This window comes from Morus notabilis, unplaced genomic scaffold (genome assembly GCF_000414095.1).
Source record: "Morus notabilis unplaced genomic scaffold, ASM41409v2 Scaffold467, whole genome shotgun sequence".
Lineage (NCBI taxonomy): Eukaryota > Viridiplantae > Streptophyta > Magnoliopsida > Rosales > Moraceae > Morus > Morus notabilis.
Genome location: NW_010361652.1, coordinates 1,010,727 through 1,031,352, shown reverse-complemented (window position 1 = coordinate 1,031,352; position 20,626 = coordinate 1,010,727). Strand labels below are relative to the sequence as shown.

The 20,626-nt window shown below is 37.9% G+C and overlaps 4 protein-coding genes across 4 annotated transcripts; 2 read left to right on the top strand and 2 right to left on the bottom strand.

Annotated features, from left to right (window-relative positions):
* Positions 1 to 1,505: 1,505 nt before the first annotated feature.
* Positions 1,506 to 6,080, bottom strand: LOC21408803 (YTH domain-containing family protein 2). The gene is made up of 8 exons (XM_024167152.1): positions 5,828 to 6,080; positions 4,760 to 4,823; positions 4,503 to 4,644; positions 4,346 to 4,419; positions 3,769 to 4,242; positions 2,982 to 3,524; positions 2,653 to 2,865; positions 1,506 to 2,493 (listed from the first exon to the last, which is right to left on the bottom strand). Exons 2-8 carry the CDS (start codon positions 4,799 to 4,801, stop codon positions 1,861 to 1,863), a joined length of 2,121 nt encoding a protein of 706 aa, XP_024022920.1. The 5' UTR covers positions 4,802 to 4,823; positions 5,828 to 6,080; the 3' UTR covers positions 1,506 to 1,860.
* A 1,740-nt stretch (positions 6,081 to 7,820) lies between these two features.
* On the bottom strand, positions 7,821 to 13,948 carry LOC21408802 (DEAD-box ATP-dependent RNA helicase 46). Its single transcript, XM_010100452.2, has 8 exons — positions 13,737 to 13,948; positions 11,900 to 13,083; positions 11,601 to 11,813; positions 11,213 to 11,281; positions 10,399 to 10,668; positions 9,935 to 10,285; positions 9,480 to 9,757; positions 7,821 to 9,299 (listed from the first exon to the last, which is right to left on the bottom strand). The coding sequence occupies exons 2-8, from the start codon at positions 13,061 to 13,063 to the stop codon at positions 8,216 to 8,218; spliced, it is 3,429 nt and encodes a 1,142-aa protein (XP_010098754.1). The 5' UTR covers positions 13,064 to 13,083; positions 13,737 to 13,948; the 3' UTR covers positions 7,821 to 8,215.
* A 330-nt stretch (positions 13,949 to 14,278) lies between these two features.
* On the top strand, positions 14,279 to 16,900 carry LOC21408801 (solute carrier family 25 member 44). The gene is made up of 6 exons (XM_024167206.1): positions 14,279 to 14,429; positions 14,974 to 15,355; positions 15,763 to 15,959; positions 16,062 to 16,203; positions 16,299 to 16,458; positions 16,706 to 16,900. Exons 1-6 carry the CDS (start codon positions 14,362 to 14,364, stop codon positions 16,729 to 16,731), a joined length of 975 nt encoding a protein of 324 aa, XP_024022974.1. The 5' UTR covers positions 14,279 to 14,361; the 3' UTR covers positions 16,732 to 16,900.
* A 546-nt stretch (positions 16,901 to 17,446) lies between these two features.
* LOC112092036 (ADP-ribosylation factor 1) lies at positions 17,447 to 19,789 on the top strand. The gene is made up of 7 exons (XM_024167153.1): positions 17,447 to 17,566; positions 17,829 to 17,983; positions 18,670 to 18,740; positions 18,902 to 19,021; positions 19,138 to 19,256; positions 19,345 to 19,426; positions 19,538 to 19,789. Exons 2-7 carry the CDS (start codon positions 17,836 to 17,838, stop codon positions 19,541 to 19,543), a joined length of 546 nt encoding a protein of 181 aa, XP_024022921.1. The 5' UTR covers positions 17,447 to 17,566; positions 17,829 to 17,835; the 3' UTR covers positions 19,544 to 19,789.
* The last annotated feature ends 837 nt before the right edge of the window (positions 19,790 to 20,626 follow it).

Genomic DNA, 20,626 nt, shown 5'->3' with positions numbered 1-20,626 from the left:
ACAATCACATGCAGTCAGCCTCGTCCCCGATTCCGCCAAGGTTGTCTGCCATCACACCAAGGTATTGTGAGAGTGTGAGGTTGGTTTTCAGGTTTTAATAAGAGTAGAAAAACTAAGTTAATGGATGGCCTACAAATTGATCTAGCGCACACTAAAGTCATTAGCCAATGCTCTGTAAATCTGGGAAATTTTTTTTCCTCATAGCCAATTTAAAATGGCAAATAACTCAAAATAGGAGTCCGTTTTGTTGGAGGATTCGTTATCTGATTTGAATCATGATTCATGATTCGCTACAGTATTTTCTCTCACAAAAAATACACGTAAATAAAAAATGGTTCTAATCCATGAACTTAACGGGCTCTAAATTTGTCAGCAAGGGACACAGGCCCAACCCTCATAACCCGCAAAACCGAGCATACCTAAAGAAACCCAAAGGGTTATGGGTTTGTGTCTCACAAAAGATGTTGCGGTTCAAATTCCCCTCACCCTAAATGTGACGGCTCAGCCCAAATTTCAGGCCCATCCAAACCTACTCGGCCTACTTACACTCCTAACTGTGGCAGTGTAAAATTGGGTTCCGTGGGTCAGTGTGGGCCCCAAATGACTTACACGTTGACTTGGCTGTGACGCATGATTTACACGTGGTATCACTCTCTGCATCTGATCAGTGATGAATTATGATGATGTGGCCTTTCCTCCTAGCTCTTCATTAATGTATGGACATTTTTGTTTTCTTTTGTTGTAGTTCATCCATTTTAATGTAGTTTATGGAACTTGTCGCCGTCTTCTTCAATGTTAACCTGTTTCTTTTATTGTCAAGTCTTTACTGGTATCATTTGTCGTTTCTTATTCTCATGTCGTTCAAGGAATTTGTAGTCGTTTTGAAAGTTCATGTCGTTTGCTTTTTTTTTTTGGGTGTAGCAGTACAAGTGGTTGGACAAAAGTCAAAGAATAATTTGACAATCAAAAGAAAAATAAACAACGATAAATCCACATCCACTTTTACAGTGTTCAGTAGGGTGAAAAAGAGAGAAAAAAAAAAATAGATGAATAATTTTGTAAAGAAAAATGAAAATTTAGGTTATTTAGTAGAGAGAAAATGTGAAAGAAAAGAAAATGAAAATTTATGAGACCCAATAATTTTGAATCTTTCCAACTTTAGAAATAAAGAAAAAAAATTTGATAAAAAAATAAAAAATAAAATAACAATTTTAATCATCATCATTCATCATATTTTTATTTATCTTAAAATATTATTATAAAATAACTTAAATTTAACATTTTCTTTTTGTTTTTTTTTTCTTATACCAAACAACATGAAAAAAAATCATTTTACTTTCTTCACTTAGTATTTTATTTCTCTTTCCTTTCTCTTTTCTATCCATCCTACCAAACATAGCATTAAGGTCGATGCATAATTCGTAAATAAACGATAATAATCTTTCCATAACACAGCACATCATGATAATCATAAATTTGATCATGTCAGTATAACATCTGGAGAGTTTGGTGAAGAAAAGATAAGAACATGTGTATTTCCACTTTGATATCAGAGGCAACAAAGGCCCTCCCCAAAAAAGAAAAAAAAAGGTCAAGAAAAACATCATCGGTGTCAGTCTGGACCAGAAAGAAAGAAACAACTGAAGCAAAAAAAAAAAAAAAAACAAACAGGAGGACCCAAAAATAAAAATAAAAAACAAAAAAAGGAATGTCAAACTCAGTATTTCAGTTTTACCCTTGCCTATAACTATGTCTGAGTAAGTATGATTACACTCAGATTTCCATTTCCATTGACCCTGCAGAAAACACAAAAACAAAATAACTTCCATAAAATGTTAAAAGTTGTGAAAAAACTCTGCATCATTTCTGTTGAGAACCCCTTTTGGCAAGTGCACCACCTCCTCCTTTATCAAATAGTAAGGCCCTCGGATCGAGCGGAATAGTCCCAACTGTTAAAATACCGGAAGATTCAGAAGCCCCATTAAATTTAAGAGGTACTGAGCCAACTGTGACACTGAAAGGTTCTGTACTAGCAGCAACAGTGCTGGTGGTGCCAACTGAAGATATAAGATCAGAAGCCTTCGGGTTGATACTCAATGAACCGATTTTAAAGGTAGATGCATCGTCTTTTGCTTCGACACCACCTTTATCAGGATGTTCATTTCTTATGTTTGTGTTGGTGATATTAGACTGAGAAGAAGCCTGCTCTGATGCAGTGATAACTGTCTTCTTTGAGCTGTTCGGTTCATAACTAGGTTTGTAAGCATTATCTACCTTACTCGGAGGCAGCTCAACAACACAGTTCAGCTTGCGAGGTGGACCCAATGCCGGTATAAAGAATGGACTGTGAAAACTCCTAACAAGTAAACTGGCTTTCTCTTCCTGAATAATTTTCTGACGATTTTCGTAGTACACAAAGTCATCAAGTAAAGAAGTCTTCAGTGTGTGATTCTTGAAAATTCTCAACATCTCAAGGCCTTTCTTATACATGATCTGCAAAGGAATGAGAATAATTTAGCATGTCTCTGAGAGTACGACAGTTTAGGAAAGAGAGGATATAAAGAAGATATGCTCTAAAAAGATACAGAATGCATATTCAAATCAAGGTACTAAAGTAAAATATAAGTTCCTCGATAGGGTTAAAGCAAATACCTCCTGCGTATCCCTGCTATTGGTCACTGGTTTGTTCTCATTGTTCTCCAATATGATGTGCCTTAAGCTGGTGTTAGCGACGTCTTTAATAATGTGCCACTTAACAGGGAAGCTACCACTCCATTTATCTTGCTGCCAAAAATCCATATCCTTATTGAAGTCAACCGGACCGACCATCTCAGCAACACCACAGAATTGACCACTCACATTAACCTGCAAAAGGTGATCTAACCTTAGTCAGGAATTTTACAGATAACAGCTTCAGACTACGAAATTGGAATCTTTTGAAAGGCCACTAACTGAAAGATATCGGTTAGAAAAAGACTCACCGAGAAGAAAAGGAAGATAGGACAGCCTCTAGGTTTCCCTGCAGCTATTCTCTGAGCATCTTCATAAGCACTACTTAGTTTCTTGTTGCCATGGGGCGTAGATGACCAAACATTATATTTAATGCTCTTATGCACATCATCCTCACTGTAAGACTTTATTACAAAAAACTTTGCGTCTGTAAAGTCAACTGGGAAATCATCCTTGTTGTACTGATCAGTATAAATAATAATGTTTTCTTGTGCATTAGTACCACCTGCCCTGGATGTGTATGCTTTAACAGGCAATTCATTTTTTGGTCGGTTGATTCTGGGGCCCCGATTCTGTTCACTCAAAGAATCCAGGCCACTATTAGCATCGTTCAAGGATCTGCCAACAGGCACTTTTGGTTGGACTTTAGCCATTGTACCCCGTCCATGATTACTAGATCCAAAGTCAGATAAACTAGTACCAGGGATAGCTACTTTCAACTGGTTATTATGAGTTGGAATTTTTCCATTTGGGAGTTTGTCTACAGCTTGAATTGAGCCAGAGGAACTTCTACCCTGTAAGCAAACACAATATCAATAGAAAGATATATGTCAAGTTTCTTATTGAAATGCTTATTCCCAGCTCAATTCATTGAACTTATTATGGGTCAATGAACCCTCTAAACCTCATTGAGAATAGAAATAGCAAAATAGTAAAATTTGGAAAGCACTAATATAATAACAAGAACCCACCTCTATACCTTTGCACCAAGAGACCAATCAATATGAAACTTAAAATTTGTAATTTATGTCTCCTCACCTGAAAAACATGTGATGAAGCTGAAGATGGAAAACGACCAGTAGAAACACTTCCATTTGCTGAAGCTTGCTTGCTTGGTCCAGCATTAGATTTGGACCCTTCTGATATCATTGTAAATGAATTCTTTGCATGTGATGTAGGTTTCGTAAAGTTAGGAAAGGCTCCAGAAGTTGAACTTAAGCTATGCTTTGACCCTCTACCATCAGGCCTATTAGTTGAGGCTCCAGCATCAATCAGGGATTCAGAAGAACTATTAGGAATCATGTCTGGTTGAAACACAACTGGAATATAAGCCGGTGAAGAAACAGCATTCTGATAAGGGGCAACGGAATAGTACTGCTGTGCCCCTACAGAAGGGCCATCAACTCCTATCATAGCACCAGGGATGTAAGGATTGTATGGGTTGTATGGAGACTGTGCATATCCATAGGTAGGTGTATAATATACATAAGGCAAACTTTCACTTTGTGCACCCTGCATAAGGGGGGAAAAAAAAGATGTTGAAACAACCATAATTAAAGTGGGACTATTTCTTTCATATATCCTCGTGTTCATTTATATTAGAATGATCACTTACCGTGTACTGGATATCGGGACCATCTACACCAAAAACTCTATTGTGGTCCTCCCATTCTCCGGGTGACTCGAATCCTGACCAATTCAAACAGAAATAAAAATGAGAGACCAACTATAAATCATCATTTTATACAGAGAAAAAAGATCTAGGTATTAACCTGTACAGTAATATCCATAGCTGGTGGCAGCGGGATAAAACAAGCCCTGATCAACAACAAACTCGGGGGCTCCTTCGCTGTACATAGCTTCAACTTGTTCGAATGGACTAGTCAAATGCATGTTTGGTTCCATACTTTGAATCTATTAAGTTAGGACGAAAACCTCAATAAGTCTGCTCAATTTTTTTTTTTTTCCAACTCAATTCAAGCGCTCTTTATGAGTTAAAACAGCATAAGAGCAACAAAAGTGGAGATACCATTAAATTCTCATCAGTTCCGTGTTCTGGAACATGGTACATTTCTATACCAGTACTGCCACCACTGCATAATTCAACAAAAGGAGATGTAAGCATACGAGAAAAAACCAAAAATAATTGCAAAACAAAGAATTATATAAGACTTCGGAATGACCCTAAAATAATAAAGTTGTACGCTGATAACAAGACAATACACTAAAATCAGGAAACAAGAAAATAATAACTCATTTACCAAAAAAGTATAAAATATCAACACCCAAAAAGAAGGCACGTTGAAAACTAAGCCAAAAAAAAACAGCAGAAAGAACAGACGATAATTTTTTCAATATATAAAGGCTACACAAGAAAGATGCCAAACGTTGGTCGATCCCTCGTACCAGAAACAGGCAGAAACGTACTTCACTTTTCATAAAAGCAATCCTCCACTAAGACCAACAAAGGACCGATTTGAGAAAAATTTGAAGATCCCAGTTTCAACTCAGACCTCTAATCAAATTAAAACGCGGAGAGTCGGGAAAAAGTGTCAAGCAAAAAATAGACCTTCTGGTTCAATCTCAAAGAGTCAAAACACCAGAAAATAGAACTATAATATTATTAAGAAACGTGAACAACAAGAGCATACACAGAAACAGAATATTATCAAACTCAAATTATTAGCTTCTGAAATTTACTCAACACTCGAATTAGCTTCTGTAATTAATAAAATCGAACTCATGAATAACAGAAATTTTACGGCTTATTTGAGCTCGAGAAGGCACTTTACTTGGCTAAACTGGATTTTAAGCAAAACGGAATCAAGACAATAATAAAAAAGGAAAATTAGCAGGGAAGAAAAACCGAATAAAGAAACTTTCTCCTGATTTTTGAAACATAAACAACATCAGTATCGCACCAAAAAAAAAAAAAAAACAAAAACAAAAATCATCGTCTTCAATGAAATAACAAAAAACACGCGCACACAAATCACCGTCTAAAATAAATAAATAAATAAATTCAAACAAGAGTTCGAAACTAAACTAAAAAAGAATAACAAATAAGAAAGGGAAAGCGAAAGGAGAGGGAAATTACCAGGAAGAAAATAGAAAAGAAAAGGCCGATTTTACGCCATGGTTGACCTAGAAAGTAGCTGGAGGTGGGAATTGAAGAATCTACAGCGAAGACGAAGGCTCATCAGCGACATTCTCCTCCTCCTTGTACCATGAAAACAGAGATAATAGGGAAAGGATAATTACAGAGCGAAAGAGGAAACCCTAAACCAGAGAGAAAGAACTGATGAGAGAGAAAGAGAGAGGAGAGAGAGAGAGAGAGAGAGAGAGGCTTTTGGAAAGGAAAGGAAAGGAAAGGAAAGAGGAGATGGCGGTGATTTTGGTGCCACAAAAGAGATTCCCCCCACACCCTTAAGACGCATCGTTTCGATCCGATTTTCCATTTTTCCTTTTGTTTTATGAATTGTCTGTAGTGCCCCTGATACGGCCAAGAAACCTCGAGGTTGCCATTGGTGGTGAAATATTTTAGCGGGAAAGTTTAGAATAAGAAAGGAGAGGATTGAAACGACGTCGTCTGTGTTGTTAATATTGTTAAGAGTTTCGGTGACCGAGTGCGGTTGACAAGACGTGGCGAGTTTTGATTCGCGGGAATCTTATCGCTACATATAAATGCGATTATGGGTTGGGTTGTGCCGACAAGGAATTTGGGGGATCTAATTGGTGGAGGGTCCTAGTTTTCATAAGTTTTGTTTATTTTAGATTTCACTATAATATAGCCAGCAAGTGCTTTTTTTGGAAATTTAGAATAATTCACCAAGTTACTCCCTCTTTTTCTTATTTTTTTCTTCTTCTTCTTTTTATAAAGGAAACTTTCTCCTACAAATCCCATTTATTTTGTTGTATTTATATCGTAAGTTAATAGTCAATGAAAGAGGGGATTTTAACCCAAGGACAGCATTATTTATTTATTTATTTATTTTTGGTTATTATTAGTAGTATCTCACTCGAATAAGTGCTTTTTAGAAATTTACAATAATTCATGAATTTTCCCGAGATAAAAGAAAAGGAAACTTTCCCTCCACAAATCCCCATTTATCGTGGTATTTGCTAGTCAATGAACAAGTCCACGTTTGCATAATAGGTGTGGCGTAAAAAAAAATATATATATATATAATATTATTATCTCTTTGGGAAAGGGCATCAAAAAGACGTTTTCAATTTTATTTTTATTTTTAATAAATTTAATAAAAAAAAACAAGTTCCCTTTTCCTTAGTGACCAAGCAAATCAGGAAAATGGTTTTAAATGGGCATTGAATGACGCCAATTTTATGTCTTAGTTGAAGTTTGAACGTTCAAAAATAAAATGCCAAATTCAATCACAAATTCCAAACGACAATGACATCATAGTGAGTAGAAACAAGTAAATCACATTAAAATTTCAGCAACATGAAACATTACAAACAAGAAAGCTACACCTTTCCAACTTTATAATAATAAATATAAATAATGGATACAAACAAAATCAAAAAGTTGAAAACCACAAATAAATACTGTAAAGGGAAAACGTTTTGGAATGCAATTGAAGGGACATAATCGGCTCGATCAACAACATGATTTGATGTGGAAGAATCAAATTTAGTTGACCATTAAAATGGTTAATTAATAGAGGCGATGCAATGGGATTTGGGAGCCGTGGAACTTAAAATTGGATGGAACATTTCCTCATATGCGTATTTTGGCAGAACATTTGAACTTGCAGACCAAGTGAGGAATGAAGGGACAATGATTTTGCTTTAGCATTTCATTTGCAGATTCTTTTTGTGGCTTGTTTTTTTTGCTTTAGCACCTGATGTTCTATGATAAATAACAATTTCCCAATCGCCTTTCTTTGCTTACTTGCAAGCCAATGATTCTTCTGCTTCTTTTAAGTTTAAAACTCAAAACTTGAGCCTCACTTGATCTGCTTCTTAGGTGAGTTGATTGGGACTAAAGCCGGTCATGCTCGGCTTTAGAGCATTCACACCTAAACGTGTTTGGACACAAAACCCGGCTGACAAACACGAAATGCCATTCCTAACCATGAGATATAATAACGTGACTTCATAATACCACAAAATTAAGGCAAATGTCGAAAGAAATGTGAGCGTATAAAATGGATGTACGGGAGGGCGGTTCTATGCTTATCTATCCCAATTTCTCACACAAAACATGTAACAACTCATAAAAATCTCCCAATACTCGAATTACAACCCCCACAATATAGAAGTAGTTGGAACTTTAAAGTGCCTTCCTTCCCCAGAGTATGAAGACCTAACCCAATGCTAAAGAACAAATGTCATTTCACTTGTATCCAGATGAGCCAAAATTCAAGTCAACTCCTTGCTACATATTTCACCAACAGAAGCTAACTCACAGCAGGTGTTGAAAAAGCCATTTTGGTTGAACTAGATGTGAAACTGCCATCATATCTCAATCTTCCGCAACTGATTGATGGTGTGATTCTTTGACAGCCTCTAGGTGTTCTCCACCTACATTTGGATTTTCTGGCTCAGTGTTCTCAACTACCGGCGTTTGCTCCAAAGCCTCTGTTTTTGGAATTGCATTGCCTCGAGTACCCGGGGACACTGGACGCAAACCTGATTCAGGAGGAGCTACAGGATCTGACATTGCTTGTGTAGTATCCTTTTTGTTGGAGATCTGTTCACGAGGTGGATTGCCAGATCTGTCATAGCTGCGGCTATGACTCCGATCACGGCTGCGACTCCGCCTTGGGCTACGGCTGTAGCTCTGATTACGGCTGCGGGACAAGCTCCGGCTCCGACTCCGACTCCTGCTCCTACTCCAGCTCCTACTCCTACTTCTGGTCCAGCTGCGGCTACGGCTGCGACTGCGACTCTGACTGCGACTTCGGCTTCTGCTATAACCCCATGTTCTTACCCTTTCCGGGCTTCTGCTGTAACTTCTGTCCCTGCTCCTACCAGTAATTTCTCTTCTATTATCGGACCGTCCCCATCCACGCCCACGTCCTCTCCCATCCATATTGTTGTACCGATCATGAGGCATACGATCATTTCTACCGAATCCAACATGACCAGCACCAGGCCCACCAAATCCTCGTCCTCTGTTGCCGCGGCCACCAAAAAAATCATCCCTCCCACCATTACCATTCATAGGATCATCTCTAGGGCCACCAGGTCCACCACGGCCACCATAGCCACCGTCCCTCATGCCACCTCGGCCCCTATAGCCACCATCCCTCATGCCACCACGGCCCCCAAAGCCACCATCCCTCATGCCACCACGGCCACCACCCCCAGAATCAAAACGCCTATCTTTGCCAAAACTAGGCCCACCACGCATAGCAATGTCTCGCACTTCTGGGGGAACATGCTGGTTGGCTCCCTCCAGTACTTTTATCAAATCAGCTGCATATTTCCAGTCCTGCTCAGAGAAAAAGGTGTAGGATACTCCTGTTGCACCAGCCCTCCCAGTTCTTCCAATTCGATGTACATAGTCCTCAACCCCAGTTGGGAAATCATAGTTAATCACCACCCTGCAACACAAAAAACAAATAAATAAATAAATAAAATATTTTTAAGAACGCCAAACTTCTATAGGATTTCCTGTATGAAGTAAACGTTTAACAAACATAATTGTGTGAAATAATCATGTCAACTCATTGTTCATCATTTTGAACATATTCGTTTGCAAGAAACCAAAGATATGACCTAACCTTATATCCTTGATATCAAGCCCACGAGCAGCAACGTCAGTGGCAACTAAAACCGGAGATTTTCCACTTCGAAACTGATTCAAAACCCAGTCTCTCTCGCCCTGAGATTTGTCTCCATGAATTGCCACAGCACCAAAGCTACGTCCAATGCTACGTGCAAGCTGATCACATAACCTTTTTGTGGAACAGAAAATGATGACCTTAGAACCTCGTTCTTGTGCTCTAAGGATTTGCTCTAAACGGCGTTGCTTCTCCATTTGAGGGACAACTTCAACATACTGCAAATTAAAAACATATATATCAATTTTTGTGAGGGGAAAATGTAAATGACTCGCAGAAGCTACTAATATCTATACCATTTTGTGCGGGGAAAATGTAGATACTAATTACAACTAAAAAGGTACTTATTGCATTTTGAAAAACAGTAAAAGAACAAGATGTAGTTGAAAATAAACCTGTGTAATAGCCTTGTTTGCAGCAAGCTCATCAACCCTGCCAATGTTCACCTGGACAGGATTAACAAGAAGATCACTTGCTATTTTTCTTACTTCTTTTGGCCAGGTTGCCGTGTACATGAGAGTTTGTCTGTGTGGGGGTATTTCATTCACAATTTTGCGTATTTGAGGTTCAAAACCCATGTCAAGCATTCGATCTGCCTCATCGAGCACAAGAAGGGAAACTTGCCCGAAGTTTATCTTTTTCATTTCTAATATATCATTAAGCCGACCAGGAGTCGCAACGACTATATCTGCTCCGCGATCTAATTCTTTTAGTTGAGGACCCTTAGGAGCTCCACCATAGAGGCACTGCATTATCAAAAGAAACACCTAAATCAATAAAGTGAAGCAATATGGAAAAAAATCACTTTTTTGTTTGGCCAACAAGAATAAACAATAAGCACTAAGCAACACATTCGCACCGTGCAGGAAACTCTTGATGATCGTCCAAATTTGATGACCTCATCTTGTATTTGAGTTGCAAGCTCCCTTGTTGGAGCCAAAACCAACACCGTTGGGCCATTTTGAGGATTATTATGCCGTTGTCTAAGAAGAATAAAGGCAGGGATCAAGTATCCTAATGTTTTTCCAGAACCAGTTTTAGCAATCGCCACTATGTCCCTACTTTGAAGAGCAATAGGCCATGTTTGTGCCTGAATGGGGGTGGGAGAAGAGAAGCCAGCGGAATAAATCTGCCAAAAAAAAAACCAAATAGAATGATCAGCCGCACTAATTGATACAAAAGAAAAAGCTAAAATACGGTTAGTTATCTATCGTAAAAGGAAAATATAACCAAAAAGCCCATGGGTGTATGGTTGCTTACAGAAGCAACTTGAGGCAACAAAAGAGGGCAATAAAGACATAAGAGGTAGAGCCAATAAGCAAGAAATCCCAGTCACATCAGGTGTGATTTGGACAAAGGGCCAAGTACCCTTCTAGAAGATGCACAACAAAGGCTCCAACAGTTCATTTTGCAGCCTCCAAAAAATCAGAATAGTTGTTGCACGTGTAAGTGTGCCACTAGCAGTGCAGCGTACGACATATGCTCCTCCTCCGGAGCAGATATCGCACCTGCGACAAGTGAGAACTGATAAGTTCAGAAGTAATGAAACATAACAAAAGTAGTATTTAAAATTAAGGTGTGTGATCTCATACTCTCGTTTCCTTAAAAATGAAAAGATAATGATAACAATAGGAAGAATACGAACATTGAAATGTGGCAAAAGTAAAACTTACCTCTCTCAGTATCTCAGGGGGAAAACCAGTGGCTTCAAATGTCACGAATGGGGCAGGAACATTATCACCCTATGCAATCCAATGTAAATGCAATTTATCAATACTTGCTAACGCTACCAGGTAATGATTATAAAAGAGTGAACAAGCACCACTGACAGTCATGTTGTACTCATTAGTTGTCAAAGAACAACAATCTTGGCCAAGAACAACACAGAATATTTACTCGGCTCACAAAATCAAGTAGATTTGGCGCTTAAAAGAGTGCAAGCTTGCTGTTGTTTTAAACAAGAATAACAAAAAACGATACTTGACCTCACTTAAGAAAATTCAATACTTCCTAACATTGCATTAGCACATTAATAATACCCAAGCAAGCAAAAATACCAACCGTTGCATTAACTTCATGCTGCTGGCGATAGGCTTCTACAGGCGAGAGACCTGAAATATCCTTCGATCCATGGTATGGAGGTTTCATCATAGCATACGGTGGGCCACCTGTTGAGTGATTATACATATTTTGCATGGCATGCCCTGGCTCATTGCTCAATGCGCTAGCATGACCAGGTGCAACACTTGGATATGGGCCACTGAACCTCATGTCCTGGAAGAAATAAACACACAGTCGCCAACAGAGATCAGAACAATCTTTCAAATTAGATAAAAACTAAAAGTAATGCAGAACCATACCTGCTGACTTCTAGCCACTGGAATTGCAGCTAGCTTGGGCTGCTGAGGACCTGGAATTGGTGTTTCCTTGTTACTATTGAAGGCATAATTGTTTCCACCTCTTCCGTGGAAATTACTCTCATGACCCGCCCTTAATCCACCAGGAGCCATATTTGACTGGTGATTGTGCATTAGTATTGGGTCCCTCTCATTTTGAAACCTACTACCATGTGAATGATGCGCCAAATCAGTGCCCATTGGCTGCAATCGAGTGGTGGAGCCAGGTTGTTGCATGTTATGGACAGAGCTACCAAACTGTTGGGATTGACCTGAATGAGCGCCAATCTGTAGAATGTGTGCTGAAGTAGTTCCAGCAGCAAGGTTCTGAGCAGCTGAACCACCAGCCTGCTGAAACTGGGAAGGAGAAAACCCAATTTGATTTCTGTTTTGAAGATCATCTTCTTCCCTCTTCGGGAAACCTGGCTTAAAATCTTGTTGATTTACAAATTGAGGCACTTGAACACCCTGCTGAGTTGGTTGTGGAGTAATTTGTTGTCCTTGAGGAAGCACACTTTGTTGATAAGCCATATACTGCAGCTGCTGATGTGTCAATTGCTGTCCTTGAGGTAGTGCCATTTGTAAGCCTTGATTCGGAGGTGTTTGTTGTTGCATTTGATGGATGACCTGTTGGGGTATTTGCTGACCAGGCTGCTGTAATCCTTGCTGACCCGACTGCTGTGGAATTTGCTGAATCATTTGTTGAGCTGGATGCTGCATAATTTGCCCAAGTTGTTGGACTTGTCCATGCTGTTGCATAGCTGGCCCAAGTTGTGGATTCTGCTGTTGTAACATTAGATGTCCATGCTGGTTCCCTTGTTGCCCCTGCTGCTGAGGAACTTGCGTTACTTGCTGACCATTCTGGGCCAAGACGTCGTTTGGTGGAACTGAATGGGCCCCCGGAATTGGCGCCAACTTAGGTGTAGAAACGGCGGGAGGCGGTCCAGATGGCAACGATGGAGGCAAACTGGCGGGTTTCTCATATTGGGTTACATTAGTTTCAGGATTCCAGTAGTATAGAACGCCTGTGCTTCCATCTATCAAACCCTTCCAAGGTTTTGGAAGTGTAGGGTCCTCAGGTGCATACCGTGGACCAAGGGAAGCCGCTGCTGGCTCCGTTGCTGCCATGCTCAAGCTTTATAAATGACCTGGATGATACAGATAGAGAAGACGTTACCACCCGTGATGTAACAAATTCAGCAAAATAACACTGATAAAGAAAAAATAATAAAAAAAGGTAAAGCCCCAACAATTATAGCAAGTTACCAATATGGAAACGAAAAGACTCGCATCAAAAACATCAATTCTAATGAAAGAACTACAACGCCAGTGATAAAAAATAAAAAAAATAAAAAAATACGAAAATACGAAAATCCAAAATCCAATATTCTCATTTGCCATAATTTAATATTAGAAAAGTGAGATAGAAAGTATTTAACATGGAACTGGCGAAAAGTTCTACATCACCCTACCATTAAAAACATTGCTATTACATTACATTAATAGAATGTCATTCACCAACTGAACCAGAACAACCATATCTAAACCCAGTAACAAAAAAGGCATACAAAACTACAAATAAACTAACAATAGGATCTCGAATAGCTATTTTCTCGGCAACCAAACACTTCCTACATTCTAAAATATTTAGCCTTCATCATTCTTATTTTCTTTTTCATCGCGAAACTCAATACGGAGCCGTTGAAAAGACAAAATCCGTACATCAAATCAACCACGGAAAAGGCAAACATTGAACGAACATTCGAAAAATCCACACCCTGTCGAAAAATTACGTGCATACCTTGTGTAATAAAGCAAATAATAATCCGTCTAGATCGGAAAGCAGAAAATAGAGCGAACAACGAAAAACCCTAAAATCGATGGGGATTGAAGAAGCGGCTTTCTGATTTCTCTTTCTCTCTCTCTCTCTCTTCTCTCCAGAAGGAATTCGGAGGAGAAGAAGAAGAGGATTTTCAGGAGAAAAGGCTCGAGAGTTTTGAGGGAATTTCAAGGTTAGGGTTAAGGTTGAGAAAAGTATCATCTATAGCGAGGACTATAGTAGAGTTGTTGCACTCTCAAACTGGTGACCGCACGAGTAGTTGATTCGGTTCTCATGCGTGTATTGGGCCCATAAATCCACATAGACAACCAGGCCCAACTCCGTGCGAGGAAAAAAAAAACGACTGGAAACTTCTGAAAATTTCCGTTTCCTTCCTTAAAAACACAAAAAATAAATAAATAAATAAAAATAAACAGTGAAAATATGGTTACCGCGGCAGATTGTGGTAAGTCTTGAATTCCAAAGAAATTGGGCAGAGCAGAGAAGAGAAGGCAGTAAAGTAAGTGAAATACATACGACAGAGAAAGAAAACCGAAAGACGACATCAATTGTGTAGTCTTTGGAGTGATTGTAAGAATCCATTTCCATGGCGGCTATGGAAGCTGCTGAAGCACCAGAGCTGGCTCTGGCCGACACCGACGTCAACTGGGACAGGTTTGGTTTCCATTTTCTACTTTCAGGTCTCGTAATGAGTCTTCTCTTTCATTGTTTTTACGATTTCATTCTTCTCTTTCATTGTATTTACGATTTCATTCTTCTCTTTCATTGTATTTTTGGCTCTATAAACAACAGTTCTTGCTCATATTATGCTTAGTTTTGTCTTAATTTTTTTGTATTTTTTTTAAAAGACCCTTTTATCATACACTAGCTTCTGAAAAGTCTTTGAGCCAGAATGAAAAAGTTCATCTTTATTAACACACATATATATATGTATATATATGCGAACAAATGTAATATAAGTAGCCACATTTTGTCACATTGAGATCAAGGTCTTTTCGTCAAGATTACATTTTTATCTACCCGCAGTAGTTTTTTTTTTTTTTTTTTTTTTTTTTTTTGTAATAACATGCTCAGTTTTGCTATCAGCCAAAAAAAAAAATGACACCTTTTTGTCACATGTAACTAGGGTAACATATGTAAACTTCTAGCACAAGGAAAAAAATAAATTGTAACACAAAATATGATATGGCAATCCTAGGTTGGACAAGACGAGGTTCCATGTAATAGGGGCAGTGCTGTTCACATTGCAGCAAGGAATGCTGCATCCGACGGCGGTGGTGAAGACGAGAATGCAAGTAGCGGATTCAGGGCTTTCCCACATGCGTGGCACCACGGTGTTTAGGCACATTTTGAAGAGTGTTGGCATTCTTGGCCTCTACAGGGGATTTGCGACATCCGCCATTGGATCTTTGCCGGGGAGAGTGCTGGCATTGACATCCTTGGAAGTGTCAAAAGACATGATGATGAAGTACACTCAAGACCTCGACTTGCCTGACGCCACGCGTGTGGGCCTCGCCAATGGGGTGGCTGGCATGTTCTCCAATCTGGTTTCTTGTGTCTACTTTGTGCCCTTGGATGTGGTGAGTAATAAAATGTTTCCTCTCAGTTTTTGGAACTTCCATTTGTTTAGTTCTTATGAAGAGTATGCTATTGTCAATAGTTGTTCAGTTTTGTGCTTGTTATGCCATGATTCTAACAGCATTTTGTTTTTTTAGTTTAGATTTAAAGGAGTCTATAAATTGGATAAGTTTTGCTTGGGTAGAAGTTTGGAAAAGACATGATCTTGATTGTTGGCAGGCTATTCTTTGATCTCTCATTTTTTTGCTTTCCAAGACCAATCTTTCACTTGTGTGTTTTCTTAAACCTTGTTTTTGGCTCTATTCTGTAATTGCAGCAATAATTTTGTTTCTTTACTCAAAATTATGGGATGAAAAATGTGTGATTTACAATTCCCTTGTTCTGATTTTATATGCGTTGTGCTGCTCAGATATCCCAGAGACTAATGGTTCAAGGTCTTCCCGGAACTACTTACTGCAAGGGCCCATTTGATGCCATTCGCAAAGTGATGAAGACCGAAGGTCTTCGTAATTTGTACAGAGGGTTCGGATTAACGGCAGTGATACAGTCACCAGCGTCTGCACTCTGGTGGGGTGCCTATGGTGCTTCCCAACACATCGTTTGGAGGTATGTTTTGGCTGTATCACTTCTATAATTAGTGCATTGCAGTTTTATAATCCACTTGCAGTATCTTGAAGTTAATGCTGAGCACTTTTGTTGGGATTTTAGGAGTTTAGGCTATAGAGATGATGTGGACAAGAAACCATCTCATATGGAGATGGTCACAATTCAGGCGACAGCGGGAATGATTGCCGGTGCTTGTTCATCGGTTATCACTACTCCAATTGACACTGTAAAGACAAGGCTTCAGGTATATTTAGTATGCGTTAGCATAAAATTCTGTTTCCGACGCACCACGACGTCCAATGCAAGTTGTCATGTTGTGGGTCTATGTTTCATTTAAAGGTTATTGATGATTACGGGGTAGGAAGACCATCGGTTCTAAAGACAGCAAAGACACTCTTTAAAGAAGATGGCTGGTGGGGCTTCTATAGAGGATTCGGGCCTCGGTTCTTAAACATGTCACTCTATGGAACTACAATGATAGTTACTTACGAACTTATAAGTAAGTATTACGGAGTTTTCATCCAAATCTATACTCCTGAAGGCAATTGCAAAAGGCTTTGTGCTTATATACTCGTGCAATTTTCCATATTACTGGTCTAATTTGGTGATACATCATGAATGGTGACAGCATTTCACCTCTTTTCGTTTGTAATATATATATATATATATATATATATATATTGCTGGCCATGATCATGTTACTAAAGAGCCTTTCTTTTCTTGTTGGTTGCTTTTTGATTGATCAGAGAGACTATCAGTAAAGAAGGAATGACATACTAAAGACAAGGTTGTTTGCTGCTGAAGTCGATTCCTAAACTAAGAGGAACGGAACTACATAACATTACACACCAACTCAACAAACTTTGTTGCAATTGATTGGGTTCTGTCGTTTTTGTTATTTTCTTTCTTTCTTTCTTTCTTTTTGCAAGCATGTAAATATATGAGGCAATTGAATTTTGTTGCTTATTCTTTTTGCTACAGTTTTTCATTCATTTGTTGTAGTCAACTAAATGGACTGGTTTTTTGTTCTTTTGTTTTTTTGTCCTCTTTTTTTTTTGCAAAAAACACAAAAGGACTAGTTTTCAAAGGTGCGGACAAGAAATTAAAAAAACAAAACAAAACAAAGGAAAAGGAAATTAATTACACACAATTCTTCCATTGGACCACTTGCATGGAATAAACTTGAACAAGACTCGATTCAATTTTTCATGTGAACAAGCACATTGTATTTGTTGATGTTGATCTGAAAAAATAAATAAAGAATACCTTTGGGAGGGCCGCGGAACAAATGGAAAATCAAATACATTGACTTTAGAAAATCCCACCTGGAGGATGCAGACTCCAGACCAGAGCCAGACTATAATAAGAAAGAGGGTAATTAATTACTCATAATTAATTAATTAATTAATTATAGTTATTCAATTTAATTTAAGAAAAGGAAAATAAAAATAGTATTTTAAAAGGGGGGTAGCGTTCACAACATAAATTAGAAAGGAATCTGATTTTCCTTTCCACAGATCCACACCACACCTCTCTCTCTCTCCACTTTCTCTCTCTCTGACTCTTCCTCGAATCTTCCTCTCCTTCATATCCATTCCCTGTTTGTTGTAAGTTTTCCATTCATTCCTAGATCTGAATCTGACAATTTGAATTTCAAAATTTAATCTTGGTTAATTGCAACCCAGAAAAGTTCTTTCTTTCTTTCTCATGATCTTCAAAGATTTGATCTGAAGAGAAATATTAGGCTGTGATCGGATTACCACTTGCATTTCCTTGCAGATCATCATTAGAAAATTTTTAAAAAAAAAGTTTTGATCATATTAGAGAGTCTAAATTTTGCAAATTTCTAACTGGAATTACGTTGTTCAGATTCAAGATGGGATTGTCATTCGCAAAACTGTTTAGCCGACTATTTGCTAAGAAAGAGATGCGAATTCTTATGGTTGGTCTTGATGCTGCTGGTAAAACCACCATTTTGTACAAGCTCAAGTTGGGAGAAATTGTTACCACTATTCCCACCATTGGTATGTTTCTTATCTGTGTTCTGATCTAATTCTAAATAACATGTTTGTTTAAGGATCCGTTAGTTGTGGAGGTATTAATGTTTTTTGCCCAGATTGTGTGTGATTATTAAGCATTTGACCAAGAATGTTGGCCTTATTGTTCAGTTTAATGCCTTAAACATCCAAATTCATAGAAGAATTAGCTAAATTATTTACCTTGAAAGAAATCGAAACCATAATTTTAATAGAACAGTGTCACGTGTCCCAATTTTTACATCCAAGCTTAAGTTGGGGGAAATGTTTAATAATGTATGCGGATTTTACCCCTCCTTTTTTTATTTTTTATTTTTTAAATTTTCATGATCTAAGTGTTTGACTAAAATGACATATTTGGTTGAAGCACCATTTAGTCTACGAATTTTGATACTTCTGCGAAGATGACGTGGAAGAAGCTCGGATAAATAAACTCTGAGATAGTAACATGTTAAAGTAACTGAACGTTTCTAAATGCCCTCAAGATCAGAGTATTTTTGTCTTTAAACATCGAAAGTCAAAGAAATATCAGGTGAATTATTTACCTTGAAAAATTTTGACATACTTTTCAAGACCTCAGTAGATGTCAATAATGCGTAGTATAGGTTAGATCAGGCGGATATGTCGTTAAATTTGGGTTGTTAGCCGATTTGCCAATCTGTTGTTCTTGGCAGGATTCAATGTGGAAACTGTGGAATACAAAAACATTAGCTTTACAGTCTGGGATGTTGGTGGTCAGGACAAGGCAAGCAATCTCTTTTATTAGCACTATCTCACTTGGTCACTTTTATCTTTAATTATCCGCTATTTTGAATCTACTTGACCGTAAATAAATTAAAGAAACGCAAGAGACCTAATTGGCTGCTTTTACTTAATGCTTCTTGTTTGACGGGTTGTTGGTAACAGATTCGACCTTTGTGGAGACACTACTTCCAAAACACACAAGGCCTTATCTTTGTGGTCGACAGCAATGACCGTGACCGTGTAGTCGAGGCTAGAGATGAGTTGCATAGGATGCTGAATGAGGTAACTGAAAGCTTCAACTCGATGCACCCTTCACTGCATTTCTTGATGAAAAGTGATTATGATCTGGGAAATAGTCTCCATGACAATACAGTATTACGATCTTTTCTTATGAACAGGATGAATTAAGGGATGCTGTTCTGCTTGTGTTTGCAAATAAGCAAGATCTACCAAATGCAATGAATGCCGCGGAAATTACTGATAAGCTCGGCCTTCATTCTCTTCGACAGCGCCATTGGTAAAGAATCGTCCTCTTTTCTTCTCTGGTGCAATTTTACTTTGTGCTCTGCCTGGGCTGAAGTATTTGGTTTTTATATTTCTTCCAGGTATATTCAGAGTACTTGTGCCACTTCTGGTGAAGGATTGTATGAGGGGCTGGACTGGCTCTCAAACAACATCGCTAGCAAGGTAGTCTTCACATATAATCTAATTAAATTTCGATGAACCATGACTTTAATATTGTTCTATTTGATCCACTCAATTTTGTTCTTACATTTGTTCATATTTTTGTTTATTCAGGGTTAGATGACCGTGGGAGTGGTTGCTGCAGTCTCGAGTTAGCTAAGGCTGCACTGCAAATGCCGTGTTATAGATATTCATCCCAGAGTGTTGTTTTGCTAGATTTGAAATGTTATCGACTCTTATTATTATTGCACGGGAGTTCTTTTGATTCTTATGCTGCTTTCTAATTGTTTTTGTAATCCATGTGTACCTTGATTGTGGTTTGAGCTGACATTTTGGTAATCCAAAAAATGGGCATGTTGGAGATTCTATCTCATTCTCATCCATTTTACCATTCCTAATCCTACCGGGGAAAAAGAAAAGAAAAGAAAAATCAATTCACACGTTATCCAAGATACATATACTCATTAACATAGGAGTAAATATCAAAATATGCATCTTAAATCTAAGAGCAAAAGGTTTATCACCTCTGTTAATCGAGATATCTCGATGTCTGGCCTTGTTTAAAGCATAGCATACATATAGCATACATTAAGCTACTAATCGCATAAAGCATAGCATATATTAAACTACAAATCGCATTAACATATTTAAGCTGTGTTATTATTTGGCCAACATATTTTAGTTATTTAATATTAGGATCATATAGGAAATTAGTTTCTTTAAACTTTAAATGATTGAATTTAAAAAGCATTTTCTCAATATAATGAGATTAATACAATGAGTAATCTCTAATATGCTTCCTCATTTTTACACCTAGATAATATCTATCCCTCGAGATATTTCATCTTAAATTGTGAACTTAAATACTTCTTAATGTTATTTACTCCGTATATGTTATTTTTAAAGATAAGCAAGTTATCAACATACAAACAAATAATCATACCAAAATCATTTGTAAATTTAAAATATATATGCATTTCTCTGCAGTATTATGCTTAAAACTATGAGACACAATAATAGAATTAAATTTCTCGCGCCATTATTTGGTGCTTACTTTAATCTATAAAGTGACTTGACTAACTTGTAAACATTTTTCTTATTTCTAGGTAATACAAACCCTTCAGGTTGTGCTATTGTGTTTTTTTTTTTTTTTTTTTTTTTTGAGAGAAATTAAAACAAACTTTTAAAAATCCATTAACTTAA